Source organism: Cladophialophora psammophila, assembly GCF_000585535.1.
Source record: "Cladophialophora psammophila CBS 110553 chromosome Unknown aczJe-supercont1.5, whole genome shotgun sequence".
Lineage (NCBI taxonomy): Eukaryota > Fungi > Ascomycota > Eurotiomycetes > Chaetothyriales > Herpotrichiellaceae > Cladophialophora > Cladophialophora psammophila.
Genome location: NW_006912926.1, coordinates 1,755,887 through 1,774,413, shown reverse-complemented (window position 1 = coordinate 1,774,413; position 18,527 = coordinate 1,755,887). Strand labels below are relative to the sequence as shown.

Here is an 18,527-nt window from a genome sequence, read left to right as displayed (position 1 = left end):
GGGAGCGTGCTTAGGTCAGGACATTTCTTATGTTGCAGGCTGGGAGGTAGTCAGACGCACAGCTGACCCGCAAACTACCATCCGGATTCTAGCTACTAGCAGACCGAATGGCAGAAGTGACGGCGCCCGAGGAATGGATTTCCATCTCACATTATTTTGCACAGTACGAAGTACACTCTCTGTGCCACTCATCATTGTTATGGATCTCATGTCGGTCTCCACGGCTAGTTCTCTTTAAGTGACGTAGTAAATACAGCAGCTTGCTGCCGGTGACTCTCGCCGCAAGGGAAGTTTCTGTAGAACCTCTGGTCAGTCGTGTTTCGAAGTCGAGGTGTTGTTGCCTTCAGGAGTCTGGACATCGGAAGCCTTCATTCTCAGCAACAAGCTAGAGGTTTCAGTCTAGATCAGCAACGTATTATGGACGATCTTGAGTCTTAATCACTTCGATTCCCAGTATCCTCAGCAACTTCCTTGATAAACACAAATTATACCGATCAGCTGCGTACTAATTCCCCCCATCAACGTCCATGTCTTTTCTAGTGAAATTGGGTAGTATGAGTGTACTATTTAGAGTGACAGGTTCTATTCCTATCGGGCTCCAATACAGAAGAAGTAGAGGGGGTTTTGAGGGTACAATAGAATTGCACGCAATATAGAAAACAACATGGGAATTAGGCATAGCAACCGAAGTGAATGCAAAACTACCAATGTTACAAAATGGCAACTAGTTTTCGGAAATCGAATGCAACAACCCATTGGCTTGTGCTCCAAACCTCCCAACGGAAGCAACAAAGTACATCCAAAAAAGATCGTGAAACATCCACTGCACCCGCACAACCTCGCTCTCCGGAACTGAGAAATTTACATATCGTGGTATTGGTCATCGTGATGTTGCTGTTGATGGCCATCCTCCTCAGGGTGGTGTTGCTGTTGATGACAACTATCATCATGATGACCAGATCCAGAGTGGGTATGATCTTCGTGCCCACCCATGTGATGGCCCAGATGATCATCGTGTCCCGAGCCTTCATGCGCTTCACCATGACTGCCGTCATGGTCTAAGAGAAATGGTTAGCCACTACAATGTTCCTGGGTATGGATGTGTCGGGTTGTTGGGAACTCACAATCTCCTTCATGCTTGTTGGAGCTTCCGTCGTGGGAGTGGCCCCAGCCAGCGTGCTCGTGGTGATGGTGGCCATCATGTTCATGACTCCACTGGCCATCGTCGCCTCCGTGTTCGTCGTAATGACCGCTCCCATCGTTCATGCCCGAGTCGTCGCAGTAGTCCTCGCCATCATGCCAAGCATCTTCAGTGGCGTCAGCAAGGTCATGAACACCATCGACGATATCTTCGAGTCCGTGCTCGGCAAGATGTTCCACGTGATCGAGAACCATTGTGTGGTGTATGGGTACTGTGGATGATGAACTGAGTGGGACAATTATAAGCGGCAAGTTATTCTCAATGGAGGCTTGAAAAATGTTGGATTTTGATGAATGGCACTGCTGATGTGCTCTGTTCTTTTGCCAAGGCGAACCTTGAGTTCTTATATCGTCTACTTCTGGATTTCCAACCACGATCAAAAATAGTAACTCGTCTGCACGTGTTGCTCAAGGAACGTTCAAGCTGAGTAATAACTTCAATCTTATCACAGAGCAACTGTAGGATTGGGGCTATTCCTTCATCAGGACCATATCTCGAGGGGCAAGCGATAGACCGAGGCAGTGCCACAGTGGTAAAAATGGACCACAATCCCTTCCATATTCATCAACCCTATGCTGCAAGAGGAGGTGAGTTTATTGTTAGATGTAGAAGTCAGTGCTTCGGTTACCGTAAGGCCAGGGTGTCATTGTCCCTGTCATCTCGTACATGCAGTTGAATGAAGGTGGTATAAGCACTATGCATACCTCGTACTAGATAGAGAAGATGTCGGCAGTCCAAGGAGCCATACACTAGCCCCGAGGTGGTAGCAAAGTGATAAAAGGGCTAGCTTGACAAGTGGATACCATTATAATGAACAGGGGTAGTAAGGGGGCCGCCCCCGCCTGGGCACTCGGTAAAAGACCACCAATGAGACTATAGAGTCTAGTTACCTACCTAGGTATGAAAATAACCTGTATTTTACATAACTTTTCTTCGCATTCTCTACCGATTACATGGCACCCCAACACGTGGGATCATGGCGACTTGCTTACGCCTCACCAGCCACACAAGTCGTTCTGCCAACTAACCAGCTATCATGTCCACAACCACCCACTGATAGTGTTTGATCGAGTCAAAAGTTGGAAAGCGCTTGCACCCGTAATCATCGGTAAGATAGATTGGCCATTGTTCTGACCATTTCGACGCGTCGCTTTTACACCGCCCGGAATAGGTACTCGGCTCGACCTAAATAGAACGAATCCTTGTACGTACATGCAGTATTCCAGCCTAACTAGGCTGCGCCTCTAAGCCCTCTACACATCATGCTGTGGGATGTCGCCAAAGAGAACCACCTTCACGGCTGTAAATACTGGGAGCTTGTACCGCAGCGGTATTTGAACTTGTATATAACTCATAGATTGCATATCTGGGATGCTTGGGAGGAAAAGTAACTCCCACCGATAGAGATTAGGTAGGCTTCCAGGTTCTCGGCCTTCGTTTTATCAACCTTGCCTATTATACTGCAATGGGAAAATTTAGTTTGAAAAAGGCTCCTAAGCCGTCAAGCTCTGCTCCTAAAGAACCACCACCACCTCCTCCTCCTCCTCCCAAACCAGCGGCTCCAGCGAAGCCACCATCACCGCCGCCACCACCACCTCCCAAACCTCCAGCGGCTCCAGCAGCGAGTCATCCAGCATCTCCACCAGAGCCGCCATCATTACCACCACATAATCCTCCAGTAACTCCAGAGAAGCAACCACCGCCGCCAGGAGAACCTCACGGGACAGAGCCGAACCAACCAACAGAAACGCCATTGCCAGGAGAACCTCACGGGACTGATCTCAAACATTCAACAGAAACACCATTGCCAGGAGAACCCCACGGGACAGAGCCGAACCATCCAACAGAAACACCACTGCCAGGAGAACCTCACGGGACTGGGCTCCAACATCCACCACCCCCCGGTCATCCAGACACCGAGCCGGGCCATCCAGAAGAGCCACCATTCGAAGTCCCGGGTGCTCAGCAGCCACATGAGTCGCAAGTCCCTACAAAGCCCCTACATCCAGGCACCATTCCGCCTGGTAATGAACATCAACCGACAAGTTCATACCCGCCAAACGAGAACTCTTTCCCCTTCGGCTCGGGAGCAACTGACCCAAACTCGTATTATGGCCAGCAGCCCAGCTACAATTGGCAAGATGACTTGAAAAGCCAGCTCACAGGCATCGGTGTGAATGCAGCGAATACTACAGTCACAGGTCTTATCCAAACTGGTCTACAAAAATGGCAAAATCAACAGTACCCGAATATGTACCCAGGGGGAGCCGTAGATCCCAACGCATACCCTTCGGATCCCAACGCATACCCGACAGATCCTAACGCGTACCCGACAGATCCTAACGAAGACCCTTTAGATCCTAACGCATACCCTTCAGATCCTAACGTATACCCTTCAGATCCTAACGCATACCCGACAGATCCTAACGCGTACCCGACAGATCCTAACGAAGACCCTTCAGATCCTAACGCGTACCCGACAGATCCCAACGAAGACCCTTTAGATCCCAACGCATACCCGACAGATTTTAACGCGTACCCGCCAGATCCCAACGAAGACCCTTCAGATCCCAACGCATACCCGACAGATCCTAACGAAGATCCTTTAGATCCTAACGCATACCCCACAGATCCTTATATGGGCGCGGATCCCAGTATGGGCGCGGGTTTCGATACCGGTGCGAGCGTCGATAGCGGCGCGAACGTCAATAACGGCGGGAACACCAGCACCCACAACACGAACTTCGCCAACAACACGAATCCCAGCAATGATATGGAACACGGTGGCGATATGGAGCACGGTGAGGATATGGGGCAGTATGACGGGTTGGAGACTGATGGCGGGACATATTGGCCTGGAGACCAATATCACGATGAAGACGATATACAGGGCGAGGATGAGGCTAATGGAGGGTATTTGGACCCCGCGGACGAACAAACTGCAGAGGGTGGTCATTCTGGAGGCGCCGGCATGTTGGGGAATGCGCCATACGGCACATCCATCCATCAACCCCCCGGCGCAAGGATTGGGGTAACCATCCGATAGAGGTGTGATGTTCTGCTCCCTCGAGCCCATACCAGGATCGAATGCTCTTCATTTGTTTGGAGTTAGGAGAGGGATTTGCCCTTCGTTTATATCAGCAGGAATGAGACTAGGGCATTTGCTTGAAGGAATCTGCGGAACAGGCTCTCCTTTTGCTTCACGTTGAAGTTTACTCTCGTGTCTTTGACAAGCGCCAGACTCACACAGCGAAAGATGACAATTTTCAGACCCAAGGTGTATAGTTTGTGTGTCTTACACACTAATGATCAATTTCAGACTCATTCAAACCAAGTGGACGACGAATTTCATAAACTTTCGATATCAGTCACGCTGTTAAAGTCAAATAAAGCCCCACCAATTCAGAAGACTGAGCTCAACTTTTCTGCGTTTTGTACAGAGTTGTCGGTCCTTGCTTAGTGCTCCACCGTGGAGTTGTTTCCTGCCTTGTCGCATCTTTGGATATGACTCTTGACGAGGTTCCATTGATGAAGAAGGTTCTCTGGCAAGCTGCATGTTGGCGAAGTGCGCTCGCCTAAATTGCCTCGTTGGATAACGGGGGAAATCTCTCTTCCTGACTAGTCCGCCTGCCCTCTTTCTCAATGTATTCGGTAGTAGAAGCGATATTCATGATGGAGACAGCCTTGGAAAATGCATTCACCATGCTCAACCGAGGAGCTTCGCCAGAAAACCCCGTGCTTGTCGTGGGAGGAGGTATATCCATCAATACGCCCAACGATCAGGCTCTAACTCGAATATGCGGCGGGTGATTGTGGGCTTGCTATTGCTTCTGGGCTGAAACAGGTGCGAACCTCAGAAGCAAATAGCCGTCCTCGGGTCAAAGTGGTCTGTCGAAACTGAGGCGTATTAGGCAAGAGTCTCGTACATCCTGTTCGAGCGAGATACAAGGGAAGAATTTCCGAATAAGACACGAGATTGGGGTGAGCGCCTCCCGGAAAGACGTCTCCGACCCTATGGATGCGCTGCTCAGGAAGAAAATCTAGGAATGCTCATTCACTGGGGCGAGGAGGACTTGAAGAAGGTCTTACCGGAAAGTCTTGGAGCGCGATTACATGAAGCAACAGTCGATCCTCACTACAACTGGAAACAAGATCAAACTTTCCACATCTCGACGCAGACACGGGGGAGGTTGTGCGGTATCTCCAGATGCCCGCCATCACGCGAGGGTCGCGGAAGAAACTTCGCAGGTTCTTGAGCGAGAACCAGAAGTTGAACATCAAAGTTGAGTCCCCCATCCAACGCTGTATACTTTACTACGCTCTCTCCTGCTGAATTCATAGAGCTTAGCTTAGTAAACGCCTCCTGGATGTCAGTATCGAATCGCCTAAGCAAGTCACCGCCGAGTTCGAGGACGGTTCTCAGGAGACTGGTGCGTGTCTCTTGGGTTGTGATGGCTCTAAATCTCGGGTACGGGAATTTCTCTGCGGCGATAAGGGCAAGCTGCTTGGGATGGACCTGACGATGATCAACCATGTCGCGAAATACACTGCAGAACAAGCTCTAGTCTTGCATATGCATCATCCTATTGTGAAGCTTGCATTTCCGGTGATGGATGCACTGCACTTCTTGCAGGTAACCATTACTACATCCCCTTTCCATCTCAAAGTAAATCCGAGACCATTTTCAGAGCCTAACCACCGCAAATTATTTACAGTATTTGATGCCTCGGGCAAAGATCATCCAGAGAACTGGATCCATCAAATCTACTTCTCATGGAGAGGTCCTTAGTACGCAGCCGACCTTGGAGATCCCCAAGAACGCCTGCGATACTTTAAAACCCGAGCATCGCGACTGTCTGAACCATTCAGAACGGCTGTGCTTGCGCTGCAGAATGATGAAATTATCCCGGTCGCCCCCAGAATGCAGTTTGCGCCATTCCCGGGGGACAATACGGATGGAAGAGTCACGCTGGCTGGCGACGCAGCCCATGTAATGCTTCCACGTGAGTCACCCAGTGATTTGCTGCTCACCGTTCACCCATTGACTTTTTGCTTTGCTTTGAACAGATAGGGGCCAAGGCCTCAACAACGCATTCAAAGACGCTAGCGAGATTGTTGCTGCATTTTCAGCAGTCTATACAGGCAGCGGATCCCTGAAAGATGCCATCGACGCATATGAGGCAGAGATGATCCCTCGTGGTGCTGCAGAGATTGGACTCATCCGACAGCTAGCAGATAAGAGAATCAATGCCCATTATGAGGATGACATTGTGCGAATGGGACTACACAGGCAGAGGTCCTGAGAATATGCTGAACTGCATCAGAAATTTCGAAATGTCCAGGGATTGCAGGTGGTTCAAATACCCTGTACAGAAGTTCCCAACTCATCGTGGAGGATGATATGACTGGCATGCTATATCTCTCAATACATTCTCCACTATCATATTCCAACGATCTAACCTTGTATATAAAAGGCGTTCGCAGTCCTCTCGAAGAGCTTTTGTCTTGGGTATCGTCTAATACTCAAACGGTGTCAACTTCACCGCCTCATCTGCTTCTCGATAAGCGTCGTAACCATAAAGCCACGGCTGTACCTCTGGACAGGTCCTACAATTAGTGTCAGCATCATCCCACATCAGCGAAGGAAAAATAAACACTTACCAACGACTAGGAAACTTGCCAGATATCTCTTTACCCAGTTGTGATTCGAAGAGCCTGTCCCTTTCCTGCTGTTCCAGGCCGTCGGGCATGTGAAATGCCTCCCTCTGATGGAAGGTTTCTCGGGCAATACTCTCGCTTCTGGGTTTACGGAGGCGTTCATAGAGCGTGATCGCCGATGGCAATTGTTCCTTGGATGTGACATACGACAGCAATCTTCTTAGGACCCCACCATCTTCGATGGATGAATTTGCACCTTGTGCAAGATAGGGAAGCATTGGGTGGCAGGAATCGCCGAGCAAGACGAAGTTCTTCTCCAGATTCGTCCATGATGCAACCTCTTCACGATGCATAAGTTTCCACTTGTCGACTTGATCAACTTGCTTGAGGAAACGGGTGAGTATGGGATCCCACCCAGCAAATAATGCCTGCATCTCGCTGACTGAGCCTGTCGTTCGTGAAAGTCCGTGCGGGAGGTCGTCTGGGCAAAGGAGGACTATATTGTACATTGTGCCGCCTCTGATTGAGTATGCCACTGCGTGGGAATAGGGGCCGATCCAGAAATGAACCTGAGGGTTAGCGATCCAATGCCTCAATTCAGGATCTGTGATCTTGTCAAGTTGTAGAACAATTCTGTAAGCCAAGTCTCCGGTCGGTAACGGCTCGTCGGCTTTCTTCAACATGCTCTCTCTACATTTTGACCACAGTCCGTCAGCCCCAACGACTAGGTCGCTTTGAACTTCTCGACCGGATTTGAAGACGACTTTCGGCCCTGCCGATGTGCTCACAACCAACGGCACGCGACAATCGAGCTGCACAATGACACCAAGCGAGATGGCTTTATTATACAAGATCTTCTGCAAATCAACCCGGTGAATGTCAAGGAAAGGGATGCCGTATTTTTGCTGAAGGTTCTTGTCAAAATCCCGTTCCTCTGCCAGAATCTTGCCGTCCCTGTATCTGTGCACAGCCAGGACCGTCGGTATTGCAGCTAGGGCCTTGATTGAATCTTCCAAGCCCCACTCTCGAAACAATTTCGAAGCATTTGGGGTGATTTGTAGTCCAGCACCGATCTCAGCCAGTTCTTTGGCGGCCTCGAAGACTGTGACCCTGTGTCCTGCAAGAGCACAGGAGATGGCGGCAGCCAGACCTGCTAACCCTGCTCCCACGATCACAATGTTCAACTTGTCTTCGCATCTGTGGACGTCGGCTTGATCAGATGCCGAGTCACTCTGAACACCTGTTGCCATTGAAGCCACAAGGTAGATACATCTGGATCCTTGCTTAATCTGATTCAAATAGAGCGGGAATGGTCGGCCCGGCCTTTCTTCAAAACGTGAGCGCGACGCCCTCTGCGGATATTCCAACCATTACCAGCGCAGAAGGAGGGGAGGGGAACAGCTGTGGCTTGGTGGGTACGGGTCGATCTCTCTCGGTAGTTGGTCTTCTTCAACTACCGATCGACCCTGGCATGCCTCACCAGCCTGAGGAAGCGACGAGCAAAGCCAAATCCGACATCAACAATTCATCTTCTCACCTTCGAGTGAGAATCATTCGGGTCGCGATGGATAATCTTCCGCAGCTTGGCAAAGCAATTGCTCAGGTCGTAGTGCCAACATACCAGCTATACAAGCCATTGTTGCTAATTCAAGCCGACACCATCAAATCGACATCCCGTCAGACCTTCAGCTATGGCAAGCATCCGCGCCAGCAGTTAGATCTCTACACTCCCACCAGTACAACACAATCAAAGATCAGTAATTCTGCTTTGATCTTCTTGTATGGCGGAGGATTTGTCAGAGGCGATAAAATCAACCCAGGTTTTCCCGAGGGTTTGGTGTATGCGAACGTAGGCCATTTTTTTGCGGAAAACCTGGGAGTCAAGGTCGTTATTCCTGACTACCGACTCATCTCTCACGGCGCAGCCTTCCCTTCCGGAGGCCAAGATCTGGAACTGGTCATCGATTGGGTCAACGGCCATATGGGCAACGATATGGCAAAACCGATGAACCTTTACATCATGGGTAACTCTGCCGGAGGTGTTCATTTAGCAACCTATCTCTTTGCGCCCGAATTTGGCCGAAGTCGCCAGAGAATGCTTATAGGAGATGCTCCAGATCTGAAATTGAAGGGGGTCATATTTCTTTCGGCCCCCTTCCATTTCGATTGTGCCGTTGCAGAGAGAGCACAAAACCTCCAAGCATATTTCGGGAATCACGTCGGCAACTTATGCCCCTTGGGTCTGCTGAGATCTTGCAAGGAAGACGGGTCCATTAGTGAATTCAAAAGAGTCCCGGTCATGGTTCTTTACGGAGGTCTTGATCCGGAAGACGAGATACTGAGGTCAAAAAATGAGTTTGTGAAAGAGTGGATTGAAACAGACGTTGTAGCCGACGAATTGACAGTCTTAAAAATGGAAGGTCACAATCATATCAGCCCGGTCTTAGGGCTGGGAACAGGGATCTCAAAAGAAGAAGCCTGGGGTCGGCAGGTGGTCGAGTTCATCATTGCAGCCGCCTCCAAGGGCTGATCAGGTGTTGTGGACAGGCGGCGACTTGGGCGAGGTGTTGTTTCCTCAATGTCGGTCGTCTCCAGAGGATCATTCTGAGCCGTGAATTCAAGGGCTTCTCCAAGTGAATTTAAGAATAATACATTTGCATGTAGAGCCTTACTTGCTTCAGAAGATATCGCAATGCATTTGATACATCCACTTGACAATACCATGGGAGAGCATTTATGGCAGAGTTTATCGGTATTGGAGCCAGCCGTACGCCAGGTTCTCCTCGTTGTTACGGGAGAAGCGGTAGGGTCCTCCAGCTTGATGTACCGAAGTAGTAGCCGGCGAAAGTCTGTCTTATCAAGACCATCACTAGTGATCTGTTTCAGAGTGTTGGGGGACAGGAGGTCGGCTGCAGTCGGTCGCTATGGTCAGACCGAACCATAGGCAACAGTGAGACGAAGCCCTGTTCTTGTCCGGGTACCCTAGCTTGAGGGATGAAATCCATTACTCGTGAATTGTGACCTTCCATTGCACAGACGATTTTGTCGTGTGTAATGACAGTACGTCGTGTGGTGGAAGCTCCAACTGGTTTGGATGGGGGAATGATAGAGGCCATTTGCTAAATCCTGAACGTCAAAGCATCTTCATGCAGCAAGAGTCACGGGCATATTGTTTGTCGATAAGAGCAAGGAAGTGCCTGAACTTCGTCGGTTTAGAAGGCCTTGAAGGAGACACCTTTCTGCCGACGCAAGAGACACAACGATACCACCTAGTCTAGAGATGATGTCAGCGACGCAGGCGTCGGGCGTGGTATATCGCTCAGCAGCTCTTGTAGAGGCTGTTGTCTAGGCCCTGAGGCTTTCCGTCATTTCAGTGCGAATTCCGATATCTTCGTGGGCTGCCTCCTTGTTGTTGTATATGCCCACAATTTCAAGGGAGCTGTCAATTGCGTCCAGAAGGCCTCGAGATGTAATGGGCATTTGGCGCTCCACCCTGCTCTCAATAACCAGGTTTCACTTCGGTTTTAGTCTGCACTGCTCATTGTAAAGATCAGCTATCGTGATTCACTCAAGCCAGTTGTTCATAACACGAAAAGCGTTAGCATCGTCGACTTCGAACCATTCTTGGTGTTGCTTGAAACATGACATGTTATGTTTGCATTGAATCTCTCTTCGCCAATACGAGAAATGGATGGATCCCTCGACGAGCTTTCTGTAAGGAACATCCTGGAGATGGTGCTTCAAGATCGACTGATAGCTGCAGGTCCCTCCCCAGCACCATAACCGGGAGATGACATCTTTTGAGAACCCTATCTCGATTATTGCTGGGCTGGATTCTCTAGAGAACGCGTAAATATCACCAATTTCAGATCGCTCTTTCCTTATTGGGCCTTTTGACAAATTATGACGCAAGGTTCTGCTAGGCTTTTTCATAGGTTCGAACTCGGAGACAGCGGACGCATGGTGGCGTCAGATGACGGAATGGACAATGAGGCATTTCGGGGAGCTGATCTCAGAGCATATCTTGCCGGAGGTCCTGGGCGATCGATATAATTTGCAGAGTTCTGCCTGACCACCAAAGACGAGCATCGGGCTCTTCCTCTACAACATCATGCTGTTGTGTAGGATCTTTGAGCTGGCTTTGCCACTGCGGACGGACTTCTCTCGCTGAAGCGGTGTCTTGATGGATCTTAGGCTTATGTTACCGCCAGCAGCAAAGCTCGGCAAGCCTCCCGATAAAAGAGGACATAGGTGTTTCGAAGGCCGACATGCTGACGAGCCTCTGTCGGAGCCTGATGGCCTCTTCACGATCAGTCTTTATCTCTGGAGCGCCGACGTCCTTTTTCTCGGAGGTAATAAACACATTTGGCGTCCTTGGCTGTAAGATCAAGGCCGAGTTTATGCGGGAAGTCCGTTTCCAACGGAATTAAGCCCACTCCGCGCTTTAGCTCGAGAGCCTTGGTGGTGATTACACCGCAGGAGAGTCAAACCTGCAAGTTGTAGTGTTGAGCTCGCCTCTGACAGAGCTCCTTTACGTAGGAAGTTGGGAGATATCAGATAACCAATCGAGATCACCGCTGGCTTCTGGTGGTCAATTCAGATTTGGGACAGAGCGAATCCAGGGATGAGAGCCTATTCGTTGATTGCGCCTTATTGGGGGTCACAAGGCCCAGGACTCAGAGCGACCGTTTGGATTCGCCGCCCAGACCAGCGTTAGCGCCGACTATGGTGCCTGCGCAAGGCTGAAAATCCACACACCTCTGGCCCACTGGCGCAATGCCGTCGACAGGATTTAGTCATGGAAGGATCCTCGGAAGTTGTACTAGCAAGTGGTCCAGAGTCGGCTGCATTTTGCACCGCATACGTTTTTGCACACAGATGTGCATTCAACAGCCATCCACAGTACCCACCATGACCAACATCGAAAACTCGGGCAGTGAAAGGGATCGCGGACAGCGGCCGAGATGTTGTATTTCACAGTCCTCTGTTAAAGGTCTGCCCCAAGCCGGCGCGTGGTCCAGTAAACGGCCACATCAAAGACATTGACCCGGAACGGGAGATGTGGTTGAAGGCTGGGCATCCGTTGGCCTAGGGGCTTCAGGGTTTCAGGCGACATGTGTGTGAGCGTCGTAGCCACGGTTCGTGAGCAAGAAGAATTGCCCGTCCTCAGAGACGTGGGTGGGATGATTGATTTCTCCTCTTTTCCGATTACCCGCAATTGGCCAAGGCAATCTGTTCAGTTAAGCGCACCCAATAACTTGGATGGTAGCTTTGCAGTCACTCTGGGCAAAGCCGAATATAATAGCCTGGAGCCGAACAGGACGGCTGGGAAAGATGGACTAGAATTGGACAGGGTGGAAAAGCAGTCGATCTCGGGGAATGACGCTGAAGCATCAGGATTGGGTATCTTATTGTATCTGTACACGTATACATGGTGTGAACCGACATGTCTTGTCCCATCTAATCTCCTTTGCAATATTCCATGTCGCATGGCTGAGGAGGGGCAACCATCCCGAATATACTGTAGTAAAAAAGGCACTGTTGTGCACCTTATCTGCCCAAATGCACCTGACCCCATCATGTTCAAGCATTAAATGTCGTATAGTCCGAAAATCGTCATCGTCAGAATCAAAAACTCAATGTCCATCATACTGTACATCGCCATCAAATCATATCATCTCGCCCCCAGCTTATCCCGGATGACGACGCTCTCTCGCAACTAGTGCGAAGTCGGCACAACCAGCATTTCTCGACTACCCGGCCTCTGCAAGCGGTCAATGCCAAGATGTTCTTTCCCGTCCCGGCCGACGAAGATACCGAAGGCATATCTCATCCCAGTATCCTGCGCCAGACGACGGACAGCACGCCGAGGACGACCACTTTTCTCGTCCACTTCGGCGTCACCGGTCAATGACGTTGGGGTCGCGGGGGACCCAGTCAATCTCTTGACCAACTCAACTTTCGTTCCGATGTTCTGTAAAGCGACATCACCAAGCAATGGGCTAGCATATAGCCAACTCAGCAGAGCGGCAATGGTGTCGATATTGTGCGGCAGATATCGCTTTCTGGTGGGCCAGATGAAAAGGTACGAAAATGCATAGATAGTGACCAGCACGCATAGTGCAATGTACCCAGGCATGCTGGCGACAATTCTGACTTGATTGTCTGAGGAGAAGAACACTGCAGTAAATACTCCACCAGCCAGGACAGGAATAGAGAGTGAGAGCAACGCGATAAAGGTGATGTATGCAACCTTGTAATCACGATTGATCAGAGCCCGGATAATGACTCGAACATGTCCATAGGCAGGATATGACAGTAGTAGCGAGTCTCCTGCCGTGGCCCCGGCTGGTTGAGACAGATTGCGGAACGGCTGGACTGCTCTGTAATACATGTCAATTGGCTGCCAAGCAAGGAACAGCACCATGCCGAGAAACGCTGGCAGAAAGCTGTAGAGGAAGTTGGCTGGTGAGAAGCCACTCGAATCTGTCAGAGATGGGAGGAGAGGGCGAAATCCGTCTTGCACCGCTTTTTTGACAAAGCTGACGACCAAAAAGGCGATGACCAGCAGAACAGCTGCGACAATCCAGGCCAAGACAAACGAGTCGCGGAGGAACCAAGGCGTCCACCGATATCGGACAAACGGCGAGTGGATATTACGAGAAAAAGCGGAGCCGTAAGAATGCCGTTGAGCCTCAATATCGCCCAGCTCATTTGAGGGATGGATAGCCTTTGGCTTCTCGGGCGGGAATGATAGGTTTTTGACAGGTGCGTATTCCTCTCCCACGCCATGAAATACTTCTGGTCTTTCAGACGTGGTGAAGAAACCTAGACGCAGATTCCTTGGAGGGATCTGCCCGTTTGGTTGTGGTGATATCTCGGATTGCTCGAAATCAGAACCCACGTTTGACCTCTGAAACAAGCAGATCAGATCAGCTAGAGAGCAAGGATCCCAAAGCAGATTGGAATTCCGTCGTCGAAACCGGAAAGCGCAATACAGAAGTCCGAGTCCCAGGAGGATGTAGAGAGCCAATAGGGTCCAGCCGACGCCTCGAACAGTTGTCCATCGAAAACGTGCTGGGCCATCATCTGTGATCCACTGGGTCTGGAACACGCATGCGAGAAGCGGGATAGTAAAGCTCGTCATCCAGAAGATCAAGAATGTCACGCCCAGCAAGAGCTCGCTGTTCCGGAAGAAAGTGAAGTCAGGCAGAAGATAGTTTGCCGGCAGAACCCGCATGTTCTGCAAGGCCCAGCGATTACGACGGCCAGGGCCCATGCAGTAGTAAGGTAGGGATCGGTACACTGCGGCTTCGATCACAAAAAGCCACAGGATCAAGAGAATGCCAACCAGTTGTGGTAGATACTGGAAGACAAAGTAGCGTGGCGTCGTGTTTCCATCATAGTCGAAAAGTGCGTGATTCGTGCCTGCATATACCAGGCTAAATATCAGGGCGGCGATCATTAAAAGGCATAAGAAGAAGTAGAGACCGAGAATTGGAAGTCGTAAAGGTAGTGGTACATAGCCGAGGCGCATACGAAGGTCTTTCGAAAGATCGACGGGGATCATGACCTCCTGCGGGCCTATGTCTGACGGAGCCCGAGAGGGCGGACGGGGTGAGACAGGCTGGGGGGGTGGAGTCGGAGGAGGAGGAGAGGGTGTTCGTGCTTGAGGGCTATCGTCAAATCCAGGCTCCACTGGAGGACGAGGCGCAGGAAGAGGCACATTCGGGGCAGGAAAGGTACTGTCCCTGCCTCGACCTATGACATCCTCGTCTCTGGTCAATTGCTCGATAGCAAATCGGATGTATGGTGTATCGTCAACCCCCGGAGTCGGAGGGCTCATCTCGTCGAAACTGGACAGCATCCGCACCGTTGTCTGTGCACCTATATTTTGGTTGTGTCGAATGTTCAGAGGTGCCGGCTGAATCGCGCCGGGTCTTGAAGGAAGCGTCATCTCGGAGTCGATAGGGTTGTGCTGTACAAGTGGAGTAGAGATCCTTGAGGGAGGGGTCTCATAGCTTGCTTTGGATGCGTCCGACTTTTGACTGGCGACTTCGGAGGCATAGTCAGAGAAGTATTCGTTTGTAGCCGAAGAGGACTTGAGGGAGTCGGACTTGATGTATTGAGGAGTGGTTCGCTTGACTGTTTGAATGTGAGCGTTGGGATCAGTGACCAAGTTCATTACTTTGAGGGAAAAGCTCGTGAGCAAGGATGCGCAAAAGCAGAAAGGAACGGAAAATCAAGAGACGCACGTTGACGACAGTGGAAGAGAGCAGGGGAGTAAGGTTTAATGAAGCAACCGGAGAATTAAGAAGGAAACGTGGAACGTGAGGCTGGGATTGAGCTGGTTCTGCTCGTGGACGATGGTGTGGTGGTGGTTGGGAGCGGGCGGAGACCGGTGAAGGTTCCCAGCCTCCCGCAACAAGATGGAGCAACCAGAGTGAAACACATCACGAAAGCAGAGGCGAAAACCCGGTTTGGGCAGAGCACATATATATGTGAGCTAGTAAGTGGCACTCCTTCCCAGCCATATGGAGTGAGTGTTGTCAAGCAATGCGTACGAGGTACCTCATCCGGAGTAGGTAGAACAGCTTACCCAGTACCGCGGTGGTGTTGACAGCAATGCTGGCGTCGTTGGCCTTGCCGTTGCCAAGACGAGTCAATCTGCTCCACCTCAGCCTAGTTAACTAGCGCCTTGGCATTAATGTGCCACGTCAATCCGGATTCCTGGTTGAAGTCAGCCTTGCCGCTTTATTTTGGAACGAGCTCAGCCTTGTCCATTGTTCCTTGTGCAAGTAGTTGTAAGAGAGGCAGCCGCCCACTTCATCTCGTACGCTCGTCACATCCTGCAACGAAAATGAGACTCCTGGCTTAATCGCAAAACCCTGAACTGATACAAATTCAACTCCTGCTGCCACGATGTTCATTAGCTGAATCTCCTTTCCACAGATTGTTGGGAAGGTGCCCTCGTGTCGCACTTACTCGGGATATTCGGCTGGCGATAGATTGCTTTCATTGTTGGCAATCTGTGATCAGGTAAGTGCAGTGCTGACATGATCTTGACCAGTGTACGAGGTCCGGCAGTTTCAATTCACGCCGTCCACTCAGTGAAAGGTCCTGTGTCTTCACACCCTGCATCTTCCATTCGCTCTCTATTCCTTATTGCTCACATTCCCCTGTTCAACCGTATCATTACCACATCCCTGATCTTTAAGGATTGCGATAAGCTGCAAAGTCTGCCGATGATGATTTTCACAGCTCTCGCTGCCGCAACATGGCTTGCAGGGCTGTCAGCAGCGGCACCAATAAAGATGGACAATGCGCTTAATGTCCTACACAACCGGGTGTCTGCTATTCTTGACCAACTATGCTCGTCCAAAAGTTGTCTCTTTGGAGAAGCAGTGTTTGACTTCTCATCTTTCTCTTGCTCCTGTTCAGCGTGGCCCGTGATTCCCGTGAGTCCAAATGCAAATACACCGCAACCCTGTTGCTTGTGATTCCTAACCAACCTGTTGCTCAGTTTCCCGATCCATGTCGAACCTTACAATGCCAAAATCGAAAGGAACCGTTCTACTCTGTGATAGCAGATTCGTGTTACTGTGGCACCATGGACGACTGGCACAGCAAGGCAAACGAAGTGTACAATTCACTCCAAGGGTCGGATCAAGAGCCGTTGAACGACCTGCACCGCCGCCAGACACCAACGAGTTCAGCACGGCCTATCGATACCGCAGTCCCCACGTTCATACCTCCGCCGAATCAAGACATCACCCCAGAATTAATTCAGCAATCACTGAGTGTGCAACCGCAGAATACGGCATTGGTTGGCTCCATAATCCCTTACTTTCGAGATGGCGTCATCCAAATCTTCTTGCAGCTGGATGGCCCAGTAGCTACCACACTTGTGGTCAACTGCAGCACTTCTTTGCCGTGCGGCACAATTGGATTGGTCAACCCTCAGCCTAACCTTGCCTTGGTACCTCTGGTTGTGAATCAAGGTCAAGGACAGCCTCAGACGGCGGTTGCCGATTGTCAGTGCATCGCAGTCAACATTTACAATCCTCATATCGTCACGTACTGGATCCAGAAACTCAGCGATGGCAGCGTCTATTCAATTCTCGGAAATAATGTAGTTATGGATATTGACAAAATGAATACGACCCAGAGTACGGCTTTGACTCTGACCGCTCTATCTCAGGGCGCCGCTAAACGCAGCTTTCATGATAATGTTGTGTACATTCCACCCGAAAAACGGCAACTCTGGAGCGTTCAATGTGACTGGCCTTGCCCTTTCTACCACATGAACAAGATCAAGGGCACCGATGGTTACTGCGGCTGCATGTTCAACGATGCAGGCAAGGAACTAGACGCCCGAGAACTGATTGAGCCAAACCTGTACAATTCAAAGATGACTGAGAAAGCTTGTGCCGCCATGACATGTTTCAACAACGGAGGCGATGCGACGCCGGCGCTCTTTCATCCCTTCCACTTGACATGTTGGTGTATCACTCAACCCTACATTGATTCCAACCCCAGTGCTTGGAGTCCCTCGTCGGGAACAACATCGTTCTGAATTAGCCAATTGTGGTGGGAATATGAGTGGATTAACGAATTGAGACTGTACAACCACGAGGCGGCGGGTTTTCTTTGGAATGAGGCAGTCAAGACCTATGAGTATCAAGTTGATGAGAACAGTCTTCTGTGCGAATTCGGCATACGATCAGCCATGATCAAGTGAGATGATGCAGAACATCAGCGCACCCCTGGATGAGCGAACAACGGTGAGACAGATCAAAAGAGTAGCCGGTACCAATAAGCATCCCAGATTGGATCGAATGAGAACACCGATAGACATAATAGTGAGAATGACATCGACTAAGCGAGAGTCAAATTGTGTGTTGGGGAAATGTGTCTCTGCATTCTCAAGTGCCTTGGACGAACCGTTTGTCCTAGGAGCTTCACAAAACTGACGACAAAGGCTAGACAGTATTGTATTGAGACCATGACAGAACTCGCCCATTGCGCCTTCGCTTGCTGTGAAAACATCCCGAACATGAGTTGTGAACCCAAAATAGAAAAGGACTTCAACTGATAGGAAGAAGAATTAGTCTCTTTGCCTTTTCCCGTTTAAGCCGGCTTGAATCCACGGCCTTGTTTTCTCCCTTTTAAAAGGGTTCTTTTTGTTCGACACCGTTAGTTTTATTCGCTGTGTGCCTCGGATATCCCCTCGCTCTCAATCGCGAACCAAGATGTTGTCTTATTCCCAGGGAGTCGTGGACCGTTGGGCTATCTCGACTCCCCCTTTTTTTGCTTCTCGCGGGCTTGTTTCCACGAATGATGTCCCGAAGATGGAAGGAGCCGAATGAGATCAGTTACAGCATCGCTAGAGGGTTAGATCGATTAACCCGCTCGTGAAGTCGAGCTTGCATATGTGCATTCATTAAATCCATATTGTACCTTGTGTTGTACATTGAGCGTAAGAGTAGGAAGCCGCCCATTGATTAGGTTATTGGAAGATTGTTTTTTCCTTTTCTTTTCTCTCTTTTCTTTTGCGGACCCGAGATGGTGATGAATTTCTTGCAAGTTTGCAAGGTGGCGGCCGTTGTTCACCTGAGTAACAAGGGGTCAAAGAAATATTCCGCCCGCCATAACAAAGGGCTGAGCG

The 18,527-nt window shown here is 50.2% G+C and overlaps 6 protein-coding genes across 6 annotated transcripts; 4 read left to right on the top strand and 2 right to left on the bottom strand.

Annotated features, from left to right (window-relative positions):
• Positions 1–2,666: 2,666 nt before the first annotated feature.
• On the top strand, positions 2,667–4,247 carry A1O5_04287 (uncharacterized protein; the record flags this gene model as incomplete). Its single annotated transcript, XM_007744895.1, has 1 exon — positions 2,667–4,247. One exon carries the CDS (start codon positions 2,667–2,669, stop codon positions 4,245–4,247), a length of 1,581 nt encoding a protein of 526 aa, XP_007743085.1.
• A 1,875-nt stretch (positions 4,248–6,122) lies between these two features.
• A1O5_04286 (uncharacterized protein) lies at positions 6,123–6,504 on the top strand (the record flags this gene model as incomplete). The annotated part of the gene is made up of 2 exons (XM_007744894.1): positions 6,123–6,204; positions 6,269–6,504. 2 exons carry the CDS (start codon positions 6,123–6,125, stop codon positions 6,502–6,504), a joined length of 318 nt encoding a protein of 105 aa, XP_007743084.1.
• Positions 6,505–6,717: 213 nt separating this feature from the next.
• On the bottom strand, positions 6,718–8,109 carry A1O5_04285 (uncharacterized protein; the record flags this gene model as incomplete). Its single annotated transcript, XM_007744893.1, has 2 exons — positions 6,718–6,808; positions 6,863–8,109. The coding sequence occupies 2 exons, from the start codon at positions 8,107–8,109 to the stop codon at positions 6,718–6,720; spliced, it is 1,338 nt and encodes a 445-aa protein (XP_007743083.1).
• Positions 8,110–8,168: 59 nt separating this feature from the next.
• A1O5_04284 (uncharacterized protein) lies at positions 8,169–9,389 on the top strand (the record flags this gene model as incomplete). Its single annotated transcript, XM_007744892.1, has 1 exon — positions 8,169–9,389. The coding sequence occupies one exon, from the start codon at positions 8,169–8,171 to the stop codon at positions 9,387–9,389; it is 1,221 nt and encodes a 406-aa protein (XP_007743082.1).
• A 3,189-nt stretch (positions 9,390–12,578) lies between these two features.
• A1O5_04283 (uncharacterized protein) lies at positions 12,579–15,044 on the bottom strand (the record flags this gene model as incomplete). The annotated part of the gene is made up of 1 exon (XM_007744891.1): positions 12,579–15,044. The coding sequence occupies one exon, from the start codon at positions 15,042–15,044 to the stop codon at positions 12,579–12,581; it is 2,466 nt and encodes an 821-aa protein (XP_007743081.1).
• A 1,425-nt stretch (positions 15,045–16,469) lies between these two features.
• On the top strand, positions 16,470–17,435 carry A1O5_04282 (uncharacterized protein; the record flags this gene model as incomplete). The annotated part of the gene is made up of 1 exon (XM_007744890.1): positions 16,470–17,435. The coding sequence occupies one exon, from the start codon at positions 16,470–16,472 to the stop codon at positions 17,433–17,435; it is 966 nt and encodes a 321-aa protein (XP_007743080.1).
• Between the last annotated feature and the right edge of the window lie 1,092 nt (positions 17,436–18,527).